Source organism: Cornus florida, unplaced genomic scaffold, assembly GCF_030987335.1.
Source record: "Cornus florida cultivar Cherokee Brave unplaced genomic scaffold, ASM3098733v1 CherokeeBrave_3.0.0_Hap2_Chr09, whole genome shotgun sequence".
NCBI lineage: Eukaryota > Viridiplantae > Streptophyta > Magnoliopsida > Cornales > Cornaceae > Cornus > Cornus florida.
In genome coordinates, this window is record NW_026775579.1 from 86059188 (window position 1) to 86078642 (window position 19455).

The following is a 19455-nucleotide window of genomic DNA, read 5'->3' on the forward strand; positions in this document are numbered from 1 at the left end:
TTTAGGGGATTGGCTTGTCCCAATTTGACTATATCATAAAGTTAGAATGATGAGCATCGTTAGGATTATGGTCAGAGATGGATCGTTATAGTGCAAAGCCAAATTTTTTTAGGTCATCGGGGTATCTGGGACTTTGTTTCGACTAAATCTCCTGGAAATCGTGTAAAGCAGTCCTTAATTTTGAATTTTCACTAGAATTATTTTGCATTCAAGAGAGTCAAACTTTAGGTCTGATTCTTTATGAGGCGGAAACTTCCAAGTCTTGTTTTGGACTATTATATAATGTCTCATTAAGCTAGTTTAATTGGGCTGGCCTCCAAAATTGATTTTCACAAAAATGGGCTGAACTTGGCTTGAGGGATCTAGTCCTGCTGAAACTTGGGCTGGTGTGTAACTGTTTGTATTTAACCTAGACAATTCTCAACCCAGCCCACTTACAAGTCTCAAGATAGGTAGGTAGTTCACTTATTTTCTAGTTGATACTCCAAGATAAGGATGGGGCATGTGTGCATTGATTCTACTAAAAGTGGGGTGATTGTTGAGTGGTCCACTAAACACTTGAAAGTTAGAGGCCCACCATAGATAGACAGATTTTAACATATGATGAAATTGATTTAAAAGGTGATTAGTTTGGTTTAATGGTTAAAGTGAATTAGTTAAGGTCATTAATGATCTTAAGTAACTTTAAATTATTTTCATAGAAAGAAAATAACTTTCCACTAATTCCTATCCATATCTCTATTTCTATGGTAGGCCTGGCTCGTTAAAGACCACTTTGACAAATAGGTTAAATTAAGAATTATATATATTCATGCACAATTTTGGTAATTTACTGAAAAAAAAAATTGAAAAGAAGATGTTAAAAGCAAAAAAGGAAAAACTTGTTTTGCTATCTAGGAGTAAAAATGTCAAAAACATTTGATACCATGCGTGGAGATGACACCATCTTTGTGATAATAGGTTATTAAAAGTTTTAACTCGATGAAGACATCAAAGGGGTGGTGGCGCAGTTGGCTAGCGCGTAGGTCTCATAGCTTCTGAGTTATCCTGAGGTCGAGAGTTCGAGCCTCTCTCACCCCATTACCCCCTTTTTATCACCATCACCTACAGCCCTTTCCTCTGCCGGGGACTTCCACGAAATGAAAACGGGCGGCATCGTCGTATGCTCAACATTTGTTGCCCTGGTTTATATCCCGGAGTACTCCTATGGAAGATCTGTCACCCAACCTACTTAAACAACCGTTAAGGCTTGGCCCCGTTCCGTTTGGAGAATGAGACCCCTTATGGCACGGCTTAGTCAGTTATTCCTCGCAGTTTAGATAAGACTCGGACCGCCACTTCTCTGAAAGCATGGTTCTTGCCCCCCTCTCTCCTCCCTCCTTGGAGCTCGTCCATTCGTTGGGTGATCCCTTGCTCTCACGTTCACCTCGGGGTTCTTCGCACCTGGATAGTACCAGGACCCTTGTGCCCCGGCCCTTGATCAGATAAAGCTGCAGATCTGTTATTGAAAAGGCAAACTATCTCCACCTGTCTCTCTTTTCTAACAAATTAAAAAAAAAATAAAATGTCAAATTTAAAATATTTATATCCACCGCACCTTTCTCTCTTTTCTAACAAATTAAATGAAGAAAAATGACTGTCTTTGCTGTTTAAAACCAAATTTCATATAATGCTCCTCTCCCAATATTATTGGTTGTATTAAAAGCATGGTTGATTATATTATTGCCAAATTTGACCAAGTGTTATGCTATGAACATATTTATTTATTTATTTTCCCTGAATAACATATATTCTTTTATTTGCACATCATGTTGAGGATTCAGGAAGCTCTGAGTAAATCAGTGAACTCTAAACATCATCATCATCCATTATTCATAATCAAGTTTGTCCTCTTTGTGAATGAATTTGAACAACATCATCATCCATTATTCATGAACCAAGTTTGAGCTCTTCAAAAGCTGTAAATTAGTAGGGCAAATTAAGTACACAACATTTATTTCCATTAACCATAAATTAAAGCCACATTTTTATTCCAAAAAAATGCTTGAAATTTATAAGTAATTAAATATTGTACATTTCAAATTACATCAGATGTAAGTGGAACATCAAACTAAAAAAAAAAATGAATGAATTAAATAATAAATAATCCCTTCTCTTTCTTATTCTTCCATGGGAGTGTATACATCTTTGTTCCCATTCTCGGCATAAGGTGAGACCAGGCTCTCCATATATATAACCCATTCAAACCAGTCATCGTTCCTAACCTTCAAATTCTTCATTGTCTTGTCATGAACATTGTATTTTATGAGTTTCATTCCATCCACAACTACTATAACTTCTCCATTCTTTGTAAAGCATATTGGCACCAAGTAGTCACAATACCCAACATCTCTCCCCCTCACAACACTCATTTTCATCCAAGAACTCTTCACACCATATTCCTTCATCAGCCAAATCTCAACTTCGAGTCCATACCCATAGCAAAGCAATGAAAGACAACCTTGTGAAGCCCCCAAGCTATGAAATGAGATGTTTCTGTCGCGACTCTCGGGTTGTGGAACCTCAAAGAACTCCTCCTTCGCCATATCAAGAGCAAGAATCGTGTCGCGCCCACCGCGACTTGCTCTCCAGTGAAGAGCCCCGTTCAAGAATGTCCCGGCATCGTTCAGGATAGTATGGCTGTTATGGAAGCCTTGGATCAGTCTCCAATTGTTGTGTTTTGCGCTGAAGACCTCGACTTTGATTTGGTCATAGGCACTAGCACATGCACTTGCTCTTACCACTTTGTAGTCATCACTAGAGGAATCATAACCAAGTCCATAGAGGGACACAATATCTAAAGAAAAGCTAGGTTTTGGTAGCTCCCTGGATTGTCTAGTAGACGGGTTCCATAAAATCATGGCATTTAAGGCACGATACGCTAAGCAAATCAAGCCATTGCAGGAGCCCACTATTTGAACACCATTTTGTGGGGACCTAGAAGGGAACCCAAGATTTACTATAGCATCATCATGACCATCATCATCAACAACAACATCATCACATGATGATGGTGACTCGTAGTCCAAGGAATAAAAGGGGAACAATGTGAATAGTCTATGGGGGTTCATGTCAGGATCCGAATTGGCTCGGTTGAGATGCATTTTGACAAAGTAAGGATCGGATATAAAGGAAAACCATGGCTTCGAAACGCATTTGAATCGATTCAGAGACTTGACGGGTAGTCTAGAGAGTATGTTTAGCACGATGTCGTGTGGAAGGTTGGCCATGGCTAGCTAAATTTTTCTTTGATAGTAGCAGTTAGTACTAGAAATCACCTTTTGTGTTTTTCAACCCCTAATTAAGCCGTATAAATAGAGAAACAAGACATAAACATTCCATGAAAGGTACATTGCATACCTATAGAAATTGGGTGATGAATTGAAGGTCCAACTGGGCGTCGACTGAAGATGACCGTGGCTTGATGTTGTTGAAGACTTGAAGCTCACGTTATTGATTGCATGTGGTTTAATGTGTGGGGGAGGGATGGGCCGGAGTTGTTTATAGAACTTGTCAATTAATAGACTTACTGGTTGAGACCTGGTGTGAATTATACTGTGGTCAAATTTGATGGGATGGAAAATTTGGAGCTTTGCGAAATGAGAATTTAGAAGAAGTTAAAAAGATATTGGGAATTACAAAAAAATTCTGTCTTCTTATTTTAATTGACCTTTTTATTTTATAGAATGAAAGATAGTGGGAATTACAAAGAAATGACGTCTTCTTATTTTATTAACTTTTTTATTTTATAGAATGATCCAGTATAAAAGGATTTATTTCTATGCAATACAAAACAGGAAAGTAACAGTACATTACCATTTGGTCTAAAACAACAAAATCATTTGGTCTAAAACAACAAATTTTCCCACCATAAAAATTCAACAAAATATATATTGGTCTAACGACAAAAAGGTAGAAAAATAGGGATCAAGAATCTCTTGTTCTTCTTGGGAAAAAAAATACAATAAAATAATTTGAAGGCGGTTTGACAGACAGCCTGGTATATTTGCAAAGGAATTAAGAACCATTCCTAAGAATATGATAAATCCAAGTCTACTGTTTATAATATAATTAAAGAAAGAGTTCACATCTAAAATTACCCCCCCCCCCCAAAAAAAAAAAAAAAAGAAAAGAAAAAATAAAATAAAAGAGAGAGAGAGAAAGAGAGTTCACATCTAACTCTTCTAGATTATAGAGCTATGTTAAAATATCCTTTTGTATAAAATATATACGGTCACGTATGATGTGTAAATTTTTTCCATCTCCAACAGTTTGTTAAAAAAATAAAAGAGAGAGAGAGAAAGAGAGTTCACATCTAACTCTTCTAGATTATAGAGCATCTCCAGCGGTATGTTAAAATACCCTTTTGTGTAAAATATATACTGTACGTATGATGTGTAAATTTTTTCCATCTCCAATAGTCTGTTAAAATACATTGCCACATTATCATTGTGTAAAAGGGTTATGTAGACAACCTTTTTACACGACCAAATCAACATATTTCTTTTTTCATCCTTCTTTCTTATTCCATTAAAGAATCAACCATATATTAAGTAAGTTTGTAAAAATTATGTGGGTCATGACATAATACATGATTGATTGTTATTGGGATATATATTTTTACACAAAAGGTATAAAACAACCGTTGAAACTAAAATGAAATAATTCAAAATTTTTGTGTAAATCCATTGTGACACGTCAGATTTACACAAAAAAAAAAAAAAAAATATACACAACGGTTAGAGATGCTCAGAGAGACGTGATCCAAGTCTTTTCATTTAACACGTTGAGAAAGTTCCAATTTTAGGGCATTTGTTTAAAAAATAAAAGATTAAAGTTAAAGAAGTTTAAGGAAATTGTGGTATGTAAAAAGTAATTGGCTTCACAATTTCATTATGAATGTACAGCTATATACATGTTACAATCGGTGTATAAAAAGGAAAGAATATTCAACTATATCCACGTTACAATCAGTGTAAAAATGGAAAGAATATGCATTCAAGTGTATTTGATCAAGTGATGGCTATACACAATGACAAGATTTAAGGCATTTCCAATATTAAAATCAATCTGTACTAATCTCTTGAGTGAGTGGTGGATCTTGCTGGTTTTGATTTTTGATGAGGAGAGATCAAAGCTGAACGTTATCATTGATTGCAACAGCAGATACGCAGGATGGTGCTCCCATCGGAGACACCAATCTTGGAGCGAAGAAGAGTGAAATGAAGGCAAGGGAGAGGTTTGGTTAAGCATTAGCCAGTTGGTCGTTGGTGACAACATGAGAAACTTGAAGTTGGCCTTTCGAAACTTTGTCAAGCACAAAATGAAAATCAATTTCAATGTGCTTCATGTGGCAATTGAACATGACGTGTATGTGTTTTCAATGATAAATCGTTCACAATAGAGTGAATTCTCGTAGGATAAGGCTATGTTGAGGGTGTTGAAGCTAAATGACTGTATTTTCGATTTGATTCAAGAGAAAAGATATATTTGATGTTTTTCTACTTCTAATTACAAATAAAATTAAAACTGAAAATAAACCAAGTTAAATGGTAAGAGTTTTACAAGAGAGAAGACCTAGGGAATTGACTTCACTACTAACCTCCTAACAATGGCCAATTAGATTCGATTTAAGGAAATTAACATTATGTATAATTATGAATCATGTGGCTACAAGCACACAATGATAATGTCAAAATGATATATATATATATATATAAAATCAAGCATTAAGTATAAATCATCTTTGGTTGGCACAAATTGTCTACCTAACTACTCTAAATTAGGGTGTAACACAACTTGCCTTCCCTTAGCATGAACTATCAAAACACTTGTTTATATATTTAATGAAACCTGTTGCATGATCATTACCTTTACAATCTTAGAAAATAAAAGTAATTTGATTTCAATTAAAACAAAATCAATTCTAAGGCAAGATCATGATCATATTAGAACAACTAAGTCAACTCTCCAACCATGCAATCAATATACATATTAAGAAAATTCCTTAAAATAAATATAATTAGACCATGTTACTTGGATAGGGTTACATCAATTTTCTAAGGAATAATTTAGCTACTCATGGAGAAGGCAGAAAGCTTAACTTCATCGGTGTGGTGAACGCCATCTCCATGGACTGTAAATTGATCAGGTCACCTTCTCCAATGCTTGAATGCTCCCAAGCTGCCAATTCTCTCATTCTCTCTAAAATTAACCAAAATTAGCTTTTTTCAATTGTGAGTAATTTTACCCTAAGTCAGAGTCAAACGGGCTTAGTAAACGTCTTACCAACTTTGGTTGAGATCCGACCTATTTATGGAAAAGAATGAGAAAAGTTGAGAAATCCTGTAGCTTTTAGGATTTGAATCTGATACGCTTGCGATTGATCACAGTCAGTGTACGATCGATCGTTTTCCTAGCAGTACTCTGAGAAATTTTGCATAGCTTTGTAACATGAATGTGATCGATCTTTTTGGAGTGTGATCGATCGCAATGCTTAGACTCTTAAAATTCAATTTTGTTGTAGTTTCAATCGATCCTAGGGCTTTAGGATCGATCCTAATTTCCTGGAATATGATCTTATGCCCCTTTGGAGCTTCGAAGTAATCCTGAAGAATCTGGTACCCTTCTTGATCCTTCAAAACAACTTCAAAGGCCCAAATTTTTTTAGATTAAACCCCATTTGAAGAAAGAAATATGGCACCAACATTGTTGCAATGAATGGTAAGTATGGAGGAAAAAGATACACCAAGCTTACTAAGGAGTGCATGAACTTAAGAGAGCTCGACAGAGGTGGCTGTAACAACACAGTACTTGACTTTAGTAGAGGAGTGAGCCACTGATCGTTGCTTCCTAAAACTCTAGGAAATTGCATTGTCCCAAGATAAATGACATAGATAGAGGTGGAAGTACGATCATCATAATCCTGACGCTTGAGGAAGAGACCATGGTTAAAGGTGCCTTTGAGATAGCGGAGAAGGCGCTTAGCTAGTGCCCATTGAGTTTGGGACAGCTTATGTATGGATTAAAAGAGTTTATTGACTGGAAAGGCTATGTCAGGACGGGTGGAAGAAAGATATTGGAGAACCCCAATAGTGCTGCAATAGTTAGTAGCATCAACCATAAAAGAACTATCATGGAGGTGAAGAGGCTCAGTAGAGTACAATAAAGTGGAAACCTCCTCGGCGTCTTGCATCTTGGTGTGAGCAATATATTTGTGTCGAGAGAGAAAAAGTCCAGTTGGTGTAGAAATGACCTCCACACCAAGAAAATAATGAAGGGACCCCACATTCTTGATAGAAAATGGGTGAGAAAGATAAAGCACCAATATATAAACTTGGAGATGAAAGACATCTCATTGCCTGTAACAATAAGATCGTCAACATATAGAAGAAAATAAATGACAACATGATCATTGTGGTAGATAAAAAGAGAGGCATTTGAGTGTGAATGGATAAAACCATATGAGAGGAAAAAAGAGCATAACTCCTTATACAACGAATGTGGGGCCTGTTTGAGGCAATAGATTGCTTTGTGAATACACATGAGATGGAGGAGTATAATTAGCAAAACTTGGAGGTTGAGATACATGTAGACCTCTTCATAAAAAGTGCCATGAAGGAAAATATTATTGATAACGAGTTGACGGAGGGGCTAAGCTAAGGACCACACTAATGGTGGTGGGTTTAACGACCAGACAGAAAATGTTTGTATAGTCAAGGCATGGGCGTTGGTGAAACCCTTTGGCAACTAATCAAGCTTTGTACTGGTTAATACTGCCTTCAGGTGTACGCTTAACATGAAAAATCCATTTACATCTAACTAAGTTTTGGTGAGGACTAAAAGGAACTAGTTCCCAAGTACCATTATGAACCAAGGTAGTGAACTCATCGGATATAGCAGTGTGCCAATAGGAGTGACGAAGGGTTTAGGAGACACAAATGGGTTCAAGTGATATAGGAATGGGGAGTTTAGTAACAAAAGTATGTTTAGGTTTGAAAATATTATTTTGAGAGTGAGTGACCATCCTTGTGGACATGGGGAGAGGAAGAAAAGGAGAAGGGGGGAGGGGGCATAAATGGAGATGTCTAGCTCGGACTAAGGAAGTACCGTTACGAACTAAGGCAGTGAACTCATACAAATGGGTTCAAGTGATAAAGGAATGGCGTGTTTAGTAACAACAAAAATATGTTTGGGTTTGAAAATATTATTTTGAGAGCGAGTGACCATCCTTGTGGGCACGGGGAAAGGAAGAAATTATGGTGGGGGTGGGGGAGGGGGGGAAAGAGGCACAAATGGAGATGTCTTGAACAAGAGCCTAGACGGTGATTCTGGAATAATAGTTGGTGTCGCTGAAGTAGACCTAGAAGACATAGCGGAAGAGTAATGCATGACCGACACGGGAAATGTGAGGACCGGTATTCTTTTTCCTTTTTTCATTTTTCATTGTTTTCGTGTTCGGGTCATGTAGGCCCAAGGCGGGTCAATTGCTCGGGAATTTTTCTCAATCGGTACTATTTTTCTATTTCATTGGGACACATTAGACATACGTATCATATTTTGGGACATTAGCGTTATTATTCTTGTAAATATTATTTGCATTTGGGGTACGAGTGTGATTTGTGAGACTTGGTGTGACCCACTTTGACTTTAAGCTATTGTGTATGTGGTGTATATGTATATACGTGAGCTGAGAGAGATAGGGAAGAATTTTCACCATTTGCAAGAATATTTCGTAGAAGGTTTTAGCCGAGAGTATGATTGCTGCAATGTATAAACAGACATATCTGCAAGTAGGCAAATTTAAAGCACGTTTCTTAATGACATTCGATGCTTGGCAACGACTGTTATTGGATGTAGTCCATTCCCATTAACCTCAGTTTTACTCGAAATAGGAAAATGAGACAATTATATAAGGAAGTTTTTTTTTTTAAATTGAATTTTTAAAAAACAGTTTTAAAAATTGTAAACTAAACACTATTTTATACAATTTTTTAATTTTCAAAATTCAGAAACTGTTTTAAAAAAATTAAACACGCAATATAACTGATTCTCTTCTTTGCTCACTCTCTTGCCCCATTCATTCGTCACCCAAATTGAACACCCAAAAACATTATTTTCAATTACGAATAATGCTTGAAATTTATGATTAATTAAATATTGTGTACACTTCAAGAAAAACTCTCACATCAGATTTAGAACATCAAACTAAAATCACAAAAAAATAAAAAAATGAATGAATCAAACAATAAATAATCCCTCCTCTTTCTTATTCTTCCATGTGAGAATCTCTATCTTTGTTCCCAGAGTCAGCATAAGGCGAGACCAGACTCTCCATATATATAACCCATTCAAACCAGTCATCATTCCTAACCTTCAGATTCTTCATTGTCTTTTCATGAACATTATATCTTATAAGTTTCCTTCCATCCACAACAACTATAACCTCTCCATTCTTTGTAAAGCATATGGGCACCATGTAGTCACAATACCCAATATCTCTCCCCCTCACAACACTCATCTTCATCCAAGAACTCATCACACCATATTCCTTCATCACCCAAATCTCCACTTCAAGTCCATACCCATAGCAAAGCAACGAAAGCCAACCTTGTGAAACCCCCAAGCTATGAAATGAGATGTTCCTGTCGCGAGTCTCGGGTTGTGGAACCTCAAAGAACTCCTCCTTCGCCATATCAAGAGCAAGAATCGTGTCGCGCCCACCGCGGCTTGCTCTCCAGTGAAGAGCCCCGTTCAAGAATGTCCCGGAATCGTCCAAGATAGTAATGCTCTTATGGAAAGATTGAATCTGTCTCCAATTGTTGTGTTTTGAGCTGAAGACCTCGACTTTGACTTGGTCATAGGCACCAGCACTAGCACTTGCTCTTACAACTTTGTAGTCATCGTTAGAGGAATCATAACCAAGTCCGTAGAGGGACACAATATCTGACGAAAAGCTTGGTTTTGGTAGCTCCCTGGATTGTCTAGTGGATGGGTTCCATAAAATCGTGACATCTAAGGCACGATAGGCTAAGCTAATCAAGCCATTGCAAGACCCCACAATCTGAACACCATTTTGTGGGGCTTTAGATGGAAACCCTAGATTTACTATAGCATCATCATGATCATGATCATGATCATGATCATGATCAACAGCAACAGCCTTATCAGCAACATCATCACATGATGATGGTGACTCGTAGTCCAAAGAATAAAAGGGGAACAACGTGAATAGTCTATGGTGGTTCATGCTAGGATCGGAATTGGCTCGGTTGAGATGCATTTTGACAAAGTAAGGATCGGATATCAAAGAAAGCCATGGCTTGCAAACGCATTTGAATCGATTCAGGGACTTGACGGGTAATCTTGAGAGTATGTCTAACACGATGTCGTGTGGAAGGTTGGCCATGGCTAGCTAAATATAATTTTTCTGGATCTGTTATTACTAGTAATGACTAATGTTTTTAAACCCTTGATTGAGCAGTAGGTATATATAGAGGCACAAGACATTAACATTCCATGAAAGGTACATTGCACACGGCTATAATTTGGGTGATGAATTGAAGGCCCAAGTGGGCGTCGACTGAAGAAGATGACCGTGACTTGGTGCTGTTGAAGACTTGAAGCTTACGGGGTTCACCGCATGTGGTTTCATTTGTGGTGGGTGGGCCGGAGTTGTTTATAGAACTTGTCAATTGGTAGACTAAGGTGTCCAAAAAAAACAAAAAAAAATTAATAGACAAAGGCTGGAGACCTCGTGTGAACATGATAGCGGTCAAATTTGATGACACGCGTAAAAGCTTTGGAAGTTTAGCAGCCGTTTGGAAGAAAAACAAACCAGTGGAAATTACACAGAAATTGTTGGTCATGTTGTGTGGCACCCATGAAATCTAAAGATCGGGTTTCAAACGTCATTTTTTATATAATAATAGTCAAAGTTTTATATGTGAACAAAATATATTCCATCGTTTTCAAAATGTTCTTGGTTGGAAATCTATCTTTTTTTAAAAAATAAATTTTAATACCTTTTAATGGATAATACCTACCTACTCAGCTATCAATAAGTCATTTTTACTATGTTGTTCAATTATAAATATACACATAATCAATAATTACAAAATAAAAAAAAGTGATAAATAAAGACAATAATTTTATTTTTTGAAATAAATTCAAAGAAAATGATTTTTGCACTTAATAATTGCACTGAATTGCTAAACTTACTTTTTTTAATTCGTCAATTATGCAACAAATAAAGTAGAACTCTCCACTTAATAGTATTTGATATAAATAACTAATTAAAAATTATTGAGTTAGGTAATTCACTATAAGTGTTCGGTCACATATTCAACCCCGGGGCATATACCTAGAAGGCATCTACTAATGTATTAGCACCGGGCGTAGATTGTTTCATTCCCATCTCCTCCGGCCACTAAAGCCTTAAACCATGATCTCTCTTATCCACCTGATCGGTGAATAGGCGCCTTACTCATTTAGGGGGAGTACCACCTTTGCCCGAAAGAGATAGAAGTCCTCGCTAAATGATAGGAGTTTGATGCTCTCCTATGCGGGGAGAGGTGAGTATCACTACTCTAATTCAATCATCCTCTCTAATTCCTTATTTATCACTTTTTATGATTTTTTAATTACCTACCGTATCTACCATATGTTGATTTGTGATATGATCACATTGACGATTCTGAATTTGATAAAGTTATCAAAGAAAAAAAAAAAGAAAAAAAAAGAAAAAAAGAGTACTTAAAATTTTCAATGGGAACATTTACTTTAGGCTGGTTTAATTTATATCAGGTAAAAGGTTATTTTAGTACAGCTAAAATACAGAGTAAAAATGTGGATATTTATTTTGAGACTGGTGGAATAGTAGATTTAATTTATTGATTCTTTGTATTTGACATCCCGATAAAATAAATGTATTTTTTTTCTTACAATTTTTTCTTAAAAAACTATAAAAACGGAGACTAAATTAACAGTGTTATCATTTGGTCTTGTTTCTGAAATTGATATAGTTCTCGTAAAAGAAAAATATATATTTGCAGCCAAAAAGAACGAAATTCCCTACCATCGGTAAAATTACGACGAATTCAACAAAACATGATTCAACGAAAATTAAGGCATCAAGATTTTTTTCTTCTTCTTCTTGGAACTTAGAAAAATAAAATAATATGTGGTTTCAGGTCCAAGTCTACTCGTCATAAGTTAAAAGATGAGTAAAAAAGAGTTCACATCTAACCAGTCTTTTGGATTTAAAAAGTAGGAGAGAGAGAGACATGTTCAATTCTCTTCATCATAACACCGTGTCAACAAATTTCCAATTTTTAAAGGAAAAGAAAAAAAGTAGCAGGATGTATTCTTTTGGTCTACAAAAAGTCAACATGCAATATTTTCTTGATTCAATATAAAATTTAGAATTTCATCAAACCAAATTTGCTCTTGTAATGCATGTCATACAATATCAGACTCTACGGGCATAATAGAAAATTATATACAATGTTGAATGGAAATGTTTGAGAAGAAAGACATACATTAGGTGGAAGTGTTGGACCGGCAGACAGTGTCATTTTTCAACAAGAGGGATATTGCCGATGTATTTATATCAAATCTTAAGAAATGTCAATGTAAGTTTCTAGTCCACAAAAATCAAGGCAGTTAAATTAAATAGTTAGGATAAAAAAAAATTCCATTTTATTTATAGAGTAGAGATGAAATTATTCAGTTCAATGGTCTAGCGGTTATGTACATGTAACCATCAATGATGTTAATTGTCTCACTTGAAAAAAGAATTCATTGAACACTCTATCAAACTGTTTATAATTTAGACCAATAAAAATGAAAGAAAATAGAGAATTCAAATAAAATTATTCAACTTTACAAAACTATGTATGGAAATCATGTGTGTTATGCTATAGAAAAACATGAACTATAGATTTATTCTAGAAGTGTTAATCAATAACAAACGGTACTTCTTGTCCATTTTTTCGTCAACTTCGGCCTCTATCTCTTCTACTTTCTTCTCTATCTCTTTCACTTTCTCGGACCATCCCATATTTTTGTTTTGATGCATTGCTCAAACATCAGTTCAACTCCTTTTTTTATATTTGTTACAGTGACTCCATCCATTTATAGACTTCTACCTGGCAAATAAGTGGTTGAGATTAAATCAACCTTCTTGATATTTTGACACACCTTCAAAACTTCATAGTGATGTAAAATATTCTTTTCAAATCCATTGCATTCTATTAATATCTGACATATTACACATTGCTCACAAGCGGCCAGTAGCATGCCCTAGACTAGAAATGTCTTTGCTGTGGGGTTGGGCCCTGTTTTGTGATTGGGTTATTGTATGATGTGTTGATGGGGCTTGTCTACTATTCGTGGACTGGGTCCTTGCTTGGGCTTTGCTTGTACATTCTATTTCATATATATATTTTTACTTCCAAAAACAAAAAAGAATTCAAAGAATTCATTGAACACTTTATCAGACTGTTTATAGTTTAGACCAACGAAAATGTAAGGGAATAGAGAATTCAAATAAAATTGAATCAAAATTCACAGCAACTACTCTTTATATTGGGAAACGTGCTAGTTTTAAAAACTTTTCGAGGGATTTAAATTCATAGATCTTGATTCATTACATAGAGACAAGTTTTATGTAAAAATAAAATATGATGTATCACTCAATTAAAAGATTGAATACTTACATCAAGGTTTGAGTAAACCTTAGATCTCTCCTCTAAAGTGAATGTTCTCACTTATTGTAGATCCCTTAGCAAGATGCCTTCTTATTGGATCTCCATCTTCTTGGTAATTGTTTTGCCTTTAGAAATCACTCATAAGTCTCCATGAATGACCTTGGAAAACTAGGCTTGTGGGAGCCTCCATTAGATGAGAACATAAATCCTAATTTTCTAGAGAGAGAAAATAAATTCCTTTTTCCTTCTCATTAAAAATTACCCCTAAAATATACATAGACCATGTATATTTATAGGCAACATAAAGGTAAAGAAAAGGAAACAACTAATCCTTCTCAATCTCTAATTCACATGTCTCAAATCTAATATGATTCCAATATCAAGTTGGGCTATGAGTGAGAATCCATTGGGCCTATTATTTTATTGGCTACAATGAATTAATAATTGGCCCGATCCATGGACCCAATTCAATTAATTCATAAATTAATTTCTACTCCACTAAAAGAAATTAATTGAACTCCAATTAAATAATAAATAACCTCTAAGTCAATATTGCACTTTGACCCCTCTATGCATAATTAGTTATCGGATAAATAAAGCCATCAATCCGACTACTTAATTAATATATTTATTTTGGTACCTTTGATTATTTCTGGCTCGATCACAATAAAACATTTGTTTGACAAAAATAATAATTTAAATAAATAAATATATATAATAAATCATTTTGTCTAAAAACACACGAAGGCCTTCGAATTTACTTTGTGATCAACCATAATCAATACAAAATAAATACAAGTAGCAATGATGCAAATATTGAAAATATAGCCCTCTAACTATTAATTACATAACTACCCAAAGTGTCGGTCTAAGGATCCCGAAGAATCCGCCGAATAAATCAAAGTAATTATTAATTAATAAAAGAGTCTATAATTTTCTCATACTTAAGAGTCAAATGCCATGACGGTGATAGGGATCAATTGCATACGACGACTCTCGCAATATATCTCAACCTAACGCGGATCCAGTTCAAATCTTAATTAATTATGAGTCCATCTATAATTACCTACTATGAACCATTTATGATTACTATTTATATATCATGCATTGATTGCCATCACAAACATATATATAAATATCTCTTGTAATCAAATGGACACTATCAATTCTATAATGAATCGAAATATAATACATTAAATTCACCAATTGTATAAAACATAAATATTTCATAAACGTCAGGAACATATGTCACTTTAATCCAAACAAGAATTTGCTATGCCAGGGCATATAAATTCCAACACTTTATTCATAAAAATTTAATCCATTTAAACGTACAACAACAAACAAGCGCTTTTTTTTTTTTTTTTTTTTTTTTTTTTTTTTTTTCAATTACCTAGAGCTGTCTGCATTATTGCCTCAATTAAACAATCTGTTAATTGTCAAATAAATATTGTGACTTTTATTGGGAAATATCATTGAAATAAACATGGATTTTGAAATATATAAATGGGATTTAACCCAAATTAAACTATCTCTAGAGTACAAGTCCATAGCAAAATTTCAAGGATATAGTTTTCACTATTTGCAAGTGCCAATTACTAGTCATGATTGCAGCAACAAATAAACAAACAAATCTGTAAATAACAAGAAAATGGCCATACTTGAGAAATATCAGTATTAAAATATCAGTATACTCGAACAACATTGAAGTGAACTTCCAGTGTCATTATTGCAAAGGTATAAAAATAATATACCCTCAGAAAAGACACCGCCCCCTTATGTTAGTGAACAAAACCCATCAAAAACTCTTGGCAATCTCAATTATTCCCAAAAAAAATAGTGGAAGTAAAATGTTATCGGAGGCCATGCTAAATAATTCAATTGACATGAGAAAAGTAGGCCAGTTCTTGAATACAAGTAAAACAATTTCCCCATGTGCGACAAAAGAAATTTCATTTTAACTCTATTCCTTCTCCAATATAAATTGATATGCGTATTTATCGTATCAAGTGACTTCGTTAATAGAATTCTATTTTTCTTCGTGATATAAAAGTCAACGATCCTCATGCTAAAACGCACTGCCTATTGGTGGCATTTCTTGACGCTTGTTGGATCCTACCTTTGTTAATTTTATTTAGTGATCTGTTTTCAGTCTCTTCGTTGAAAAAAAAAAAAAAAACTACCTACTAATAGTAAAAATATTCATCTTTATCTTGTGAAAAGGAAGAACAAAAACTCGATACAACCGTCCACAAATCTTGAATAATTTTCAGTAACCACAGTTTTGACGTTAAAATCAAATATGCTGCTCCAACGATCATTGCCATCACCACTCCTATATTGGATGACATCAATCCGAGGTTTCAAATTTTCAAAAATTTTGCTTAGATTTTCTTTCTTTAACCAACCACTGGACAGTTTCTTTTTAAGGTTAAATGCTGCAAGTCTATAACTAACGGGCTTGGTTTTTTTTTTTTTGGGTAAATCAATTTATTAAAAGCAAATAACAAACAAATACACAGCAACCCAAAAAGGCAGCCCAAAAAAGAAACAGCAAACAAGGCACTAAGGCCCAACAGAGAAGCCCGAAGGCAAAAAACACCCTCCAAACAAATCAGAGGGAACAAGAAATACAGAGACACAACAAAGAGCAAAAACTCAGTCAGTTCCAGTATTGCTATCAATGACTACACTCGGTAGTCTCCAATCCGCAGCCACACTCCGAGAGCTTCTAGAGTCTTTGAATCTCATGGAAAGAAGCCGGCTACGAATACAGTCATCAAGAAGCTTCCACACCGCGCGAGGGGAAGACACTTTCCCAGCATAGGTACGTTTGTTCCTTTCCTTCCATATAAAATAGACAGTAGCAGAGAAGCAAAGTCTAACTGTTATGGCATACATAGAATTGCAATTGTCATTCCAAACATTGTCAATCCATCTGGCAATGAAGGTATGATTACGTTCACCACAGTAAAACAAACCCATATGTATGTTAAATGTGATCCCAAATGTAGGAAGAGAAGCTGCATTTAAAGAACAAGTGCTCATGGGTTTCATCCTTACTCATACATAAATTGCATAAGGTAGAATCTCCCCTGTGGCCTGTGAATGATCTGTCTTTGGTATATAGCCTATTGTGAAGAGCAAGCCAAGTGACAAAGGCATGTCTCGGATGTGTTTGGAAAACCACAATATGTTGTTCCAAGTACACAATGGGGCAGGAGGAAGAAAAGCATTATAGGTATGCTTCAAACTAAAATTACTTGTAGGGGACAAGGTCCAGGATACCTTATCCCTACTGTTAGCATTGAGACCTGGCAGCTCCTCAATATTCATGTTAACAAGGTTTCTAAGTAGAAGATGTGATACCCCCTAATTTTGGAACACGGATTGATCAAGTCCGCGCACAAAATCAAGGGATATCAAAACAATTTAAGTATTTAACAAGCACAGAATACAAAGATGAATAATAAAGAATAAATAAACCGCTGAAGAAAACTAATAAATAAATATTACTTAATGATTCTCCAACAATTACAATTCGGAAATCCCATAACTCAAGGACCCCTTAAACATTATCCAATAATCCAATACTATTTAAAAGTACACAAGATGAATAGACGAATGACAGTCTCCCAGCTGCGGATCCTCAACCTCGAGACTGGAACCTCTAATAACCTGAAAAATAAATCGTGGGTTAAACCCTACGAGCAAGTTCACTCTACCAGGCCTCTGAAAACCAATAAGCAGATCATCTCTGATTAAAACCAAACCTAATAAAGTTTTAACTTTAATAAAGCACGATATACATGTCTATATATAATTATATATACTATACTAATCACATCCATTAATAGGTTTATTAAATTTCCATACCTATTAAATAATTATTAAAATAATATTCATACCTAGACCAATCTACCATTTCATTTTATAAAAACTCCTTTGACCTTAATCCCATCCTAGTCAGTTGTTTAATCATTTAAACAACAAATTATAATAAAAGAAATACTCTATTTAATCCCAACCCGATAATGATTTTAATTGTTTAAATCACATATCCAAAATTCAAGTTTTGACAAATCATCCACGTCTTCCCCAATATTATTTTATTAATGTAAAATAATACACTAACCAGTAAGTACTAAACTATTCTCATTTAAGAATATCTAACCCTAATCCAATCCATACATACAACAACTATAGATGATATTTTAATCATCTAACACATAACAACGTAATTATGCTTTGGCAAATCAACCATGCCATTGTAAATATTTTTATTTATATATTGGCAATTCAACCATGCCTCCATAAGTATATTTATTTATACATTGACAATTCAACCATGCCTCCGTGTATGTATATTTATACATTGACAATTCAACCATGCCTCCACAGGTATATTTATTCATACATTTAATTAGCAATTCATCCATGCTTTCCATATATGTATTCTATTCATACAAATATTTAGGTAATATATTTAATCATTTGACAATTCATCCATGCCCACACTTTAACCATGAATTAACTTTAAAATTAACAATACGCTAAATCATACATAGCCATCACATGCATATTATACGCATATCATTAATTTAACAACCAGCCTATTAAGATATGCCAAATAAGAATGATAATATTAATCATCTTAAATGATTTATATATATATATACCTACACATATGTTATTTAATGTATTTATGTGTTTAACACCTTCTTTAATAATCCTTGATTATTTAAAATCAATATACATACATACATACATATATATATATTCATCCTTCCATACAACTCATAGACAAATTAAACTATATATACACATATATAAATAATTATATATATATATATATATATATATATATATATATATATACACTTCCTTCCATAACAAATTATTAATTTATTATATTTACACAAATTAGTGCAACTAAATATGTCAGAAATAGTTTCCTTTAAATACTCCATATTGGTTTAAATAGTTTTCCAACACTTTCTCACTAAAACATAAATATCTCCTAGTAGGATGGGAATCTGATAATAAAATTGGTACCATTGGAAAGAAGACGAAAAATCCTTGAATTTGAGCTCAAGAATGACCCAATTTCGATTTAAAATGACTAAGTTATGACCGTTTTAATTTCTAGTGTCGAATTAGGCCAACATAGTTTCCCACGCGCGCCCACGTGCTTACTATGCACTTGCACGCGCTGGATTCAAGCCTCCTTGTGTGCTGGTATTGGCTAAGCTCTTTCAGCTACCGTGAGCTCACCACACTGAATCCATCACTTCCTTTATGCCGCATCCAATGGTCATAAATGAGTGCGCAAATGAACACGCTCACACTAGATTATTTTCTATTAACTATAATAGATCTAAGGTCCAGATCAGCGAGTGCACCATCTTCTCATGGTCTGCAATACACCAAATAATCCCATAGTTGACCAGACCACTTCTATGGTCCAGATACACATGCGCACCAAAGTTTTATGCGCCGCGATGCACCATATCAATTCACATAAGTTTAATTAATCAAATGGCCCTAATTGGCGTATACACCCTATTATCCTACACCGCGCCGCACTGGATCAATTCTTTATTGTGCCGCCGCTCCACATGCGCCAGTTACCTAGTATATATATATATATATATATATCCTAACAAATAATAGGAAAATAAATCCTAATAAATTCCTAAAAATATCA

The 19455-nt window shown here is 34.7% G+C and overlaps 2 protein-coding genes and 1 non-coding gene across 3 annotated transcripts; 1 reads left to right on the forward strand and 2 right to left on the reverse strand.

The window, feature by feature from the left end:
- The first annotated feature begins 995 nt into the window (after positions 1-995).
- TRNAM-CAU (transfer RNA methionine (anticodon CAU)) lies at positions 996-1080 on the forward strand. Its single transcript is given in 2 exon segments — positions 996-1033; positions 1045-1080. It is a non-coding gene; the product is annotated as a tRNA-Met (tRNA).
- Positions 1081-2159: 1079 nt separating this feature from the next.
- LOC132273064 (F-box/kelch-repeat protein At3g06240-like) lies at positions 2160-3269 on the reverse strand. Its single transcript, XM_059774097.1, has one exon. The coding sequence runs from the start codon at positions 3267-3269 to the stop codon at positions 2160-2162; it is 1110 nt and encodes a 369-aa protein (XP_059630080.1).
- Positions 3270-9078: 5809 nt separating this feature from the next.
- Positions 9079-10903, reverse strand: LOC132274866 (F-box/kelch-repeat protein At3g06240-like). Its single transcript, XM_059776213.1, has one exon. The coding sequence runs from the start codon at positions 10445-10447 to the stop codon at positions 9308-9310; it is 1140 nt and encodes a 379-aa protein (XP_059632196.1). The 5' UTR covers positions 10448-10903; the 3' UTR covers positions 9079-9307.
- Between the last annotated feature and the right edge of the window lie 8552 nt (positions 10904-19455).

What these genes read in the sequence shown, in the direction of transcription:
- LOC132273064 (XM_059774097.1), bottom strand. Translation starts at nt 3,269, where the DNA reads ATGGCCAACCTTCCACACGACATCGTGCTAAACATACTCTCTAGACTA.
- LOC132274866 (XM_059776213.1), bottom strand. Translation starts at nt 10,447, where the DNA reads ATGGCCAACCTTCCACACGACATCGTGTTAGACATACTCTCAAGATTA.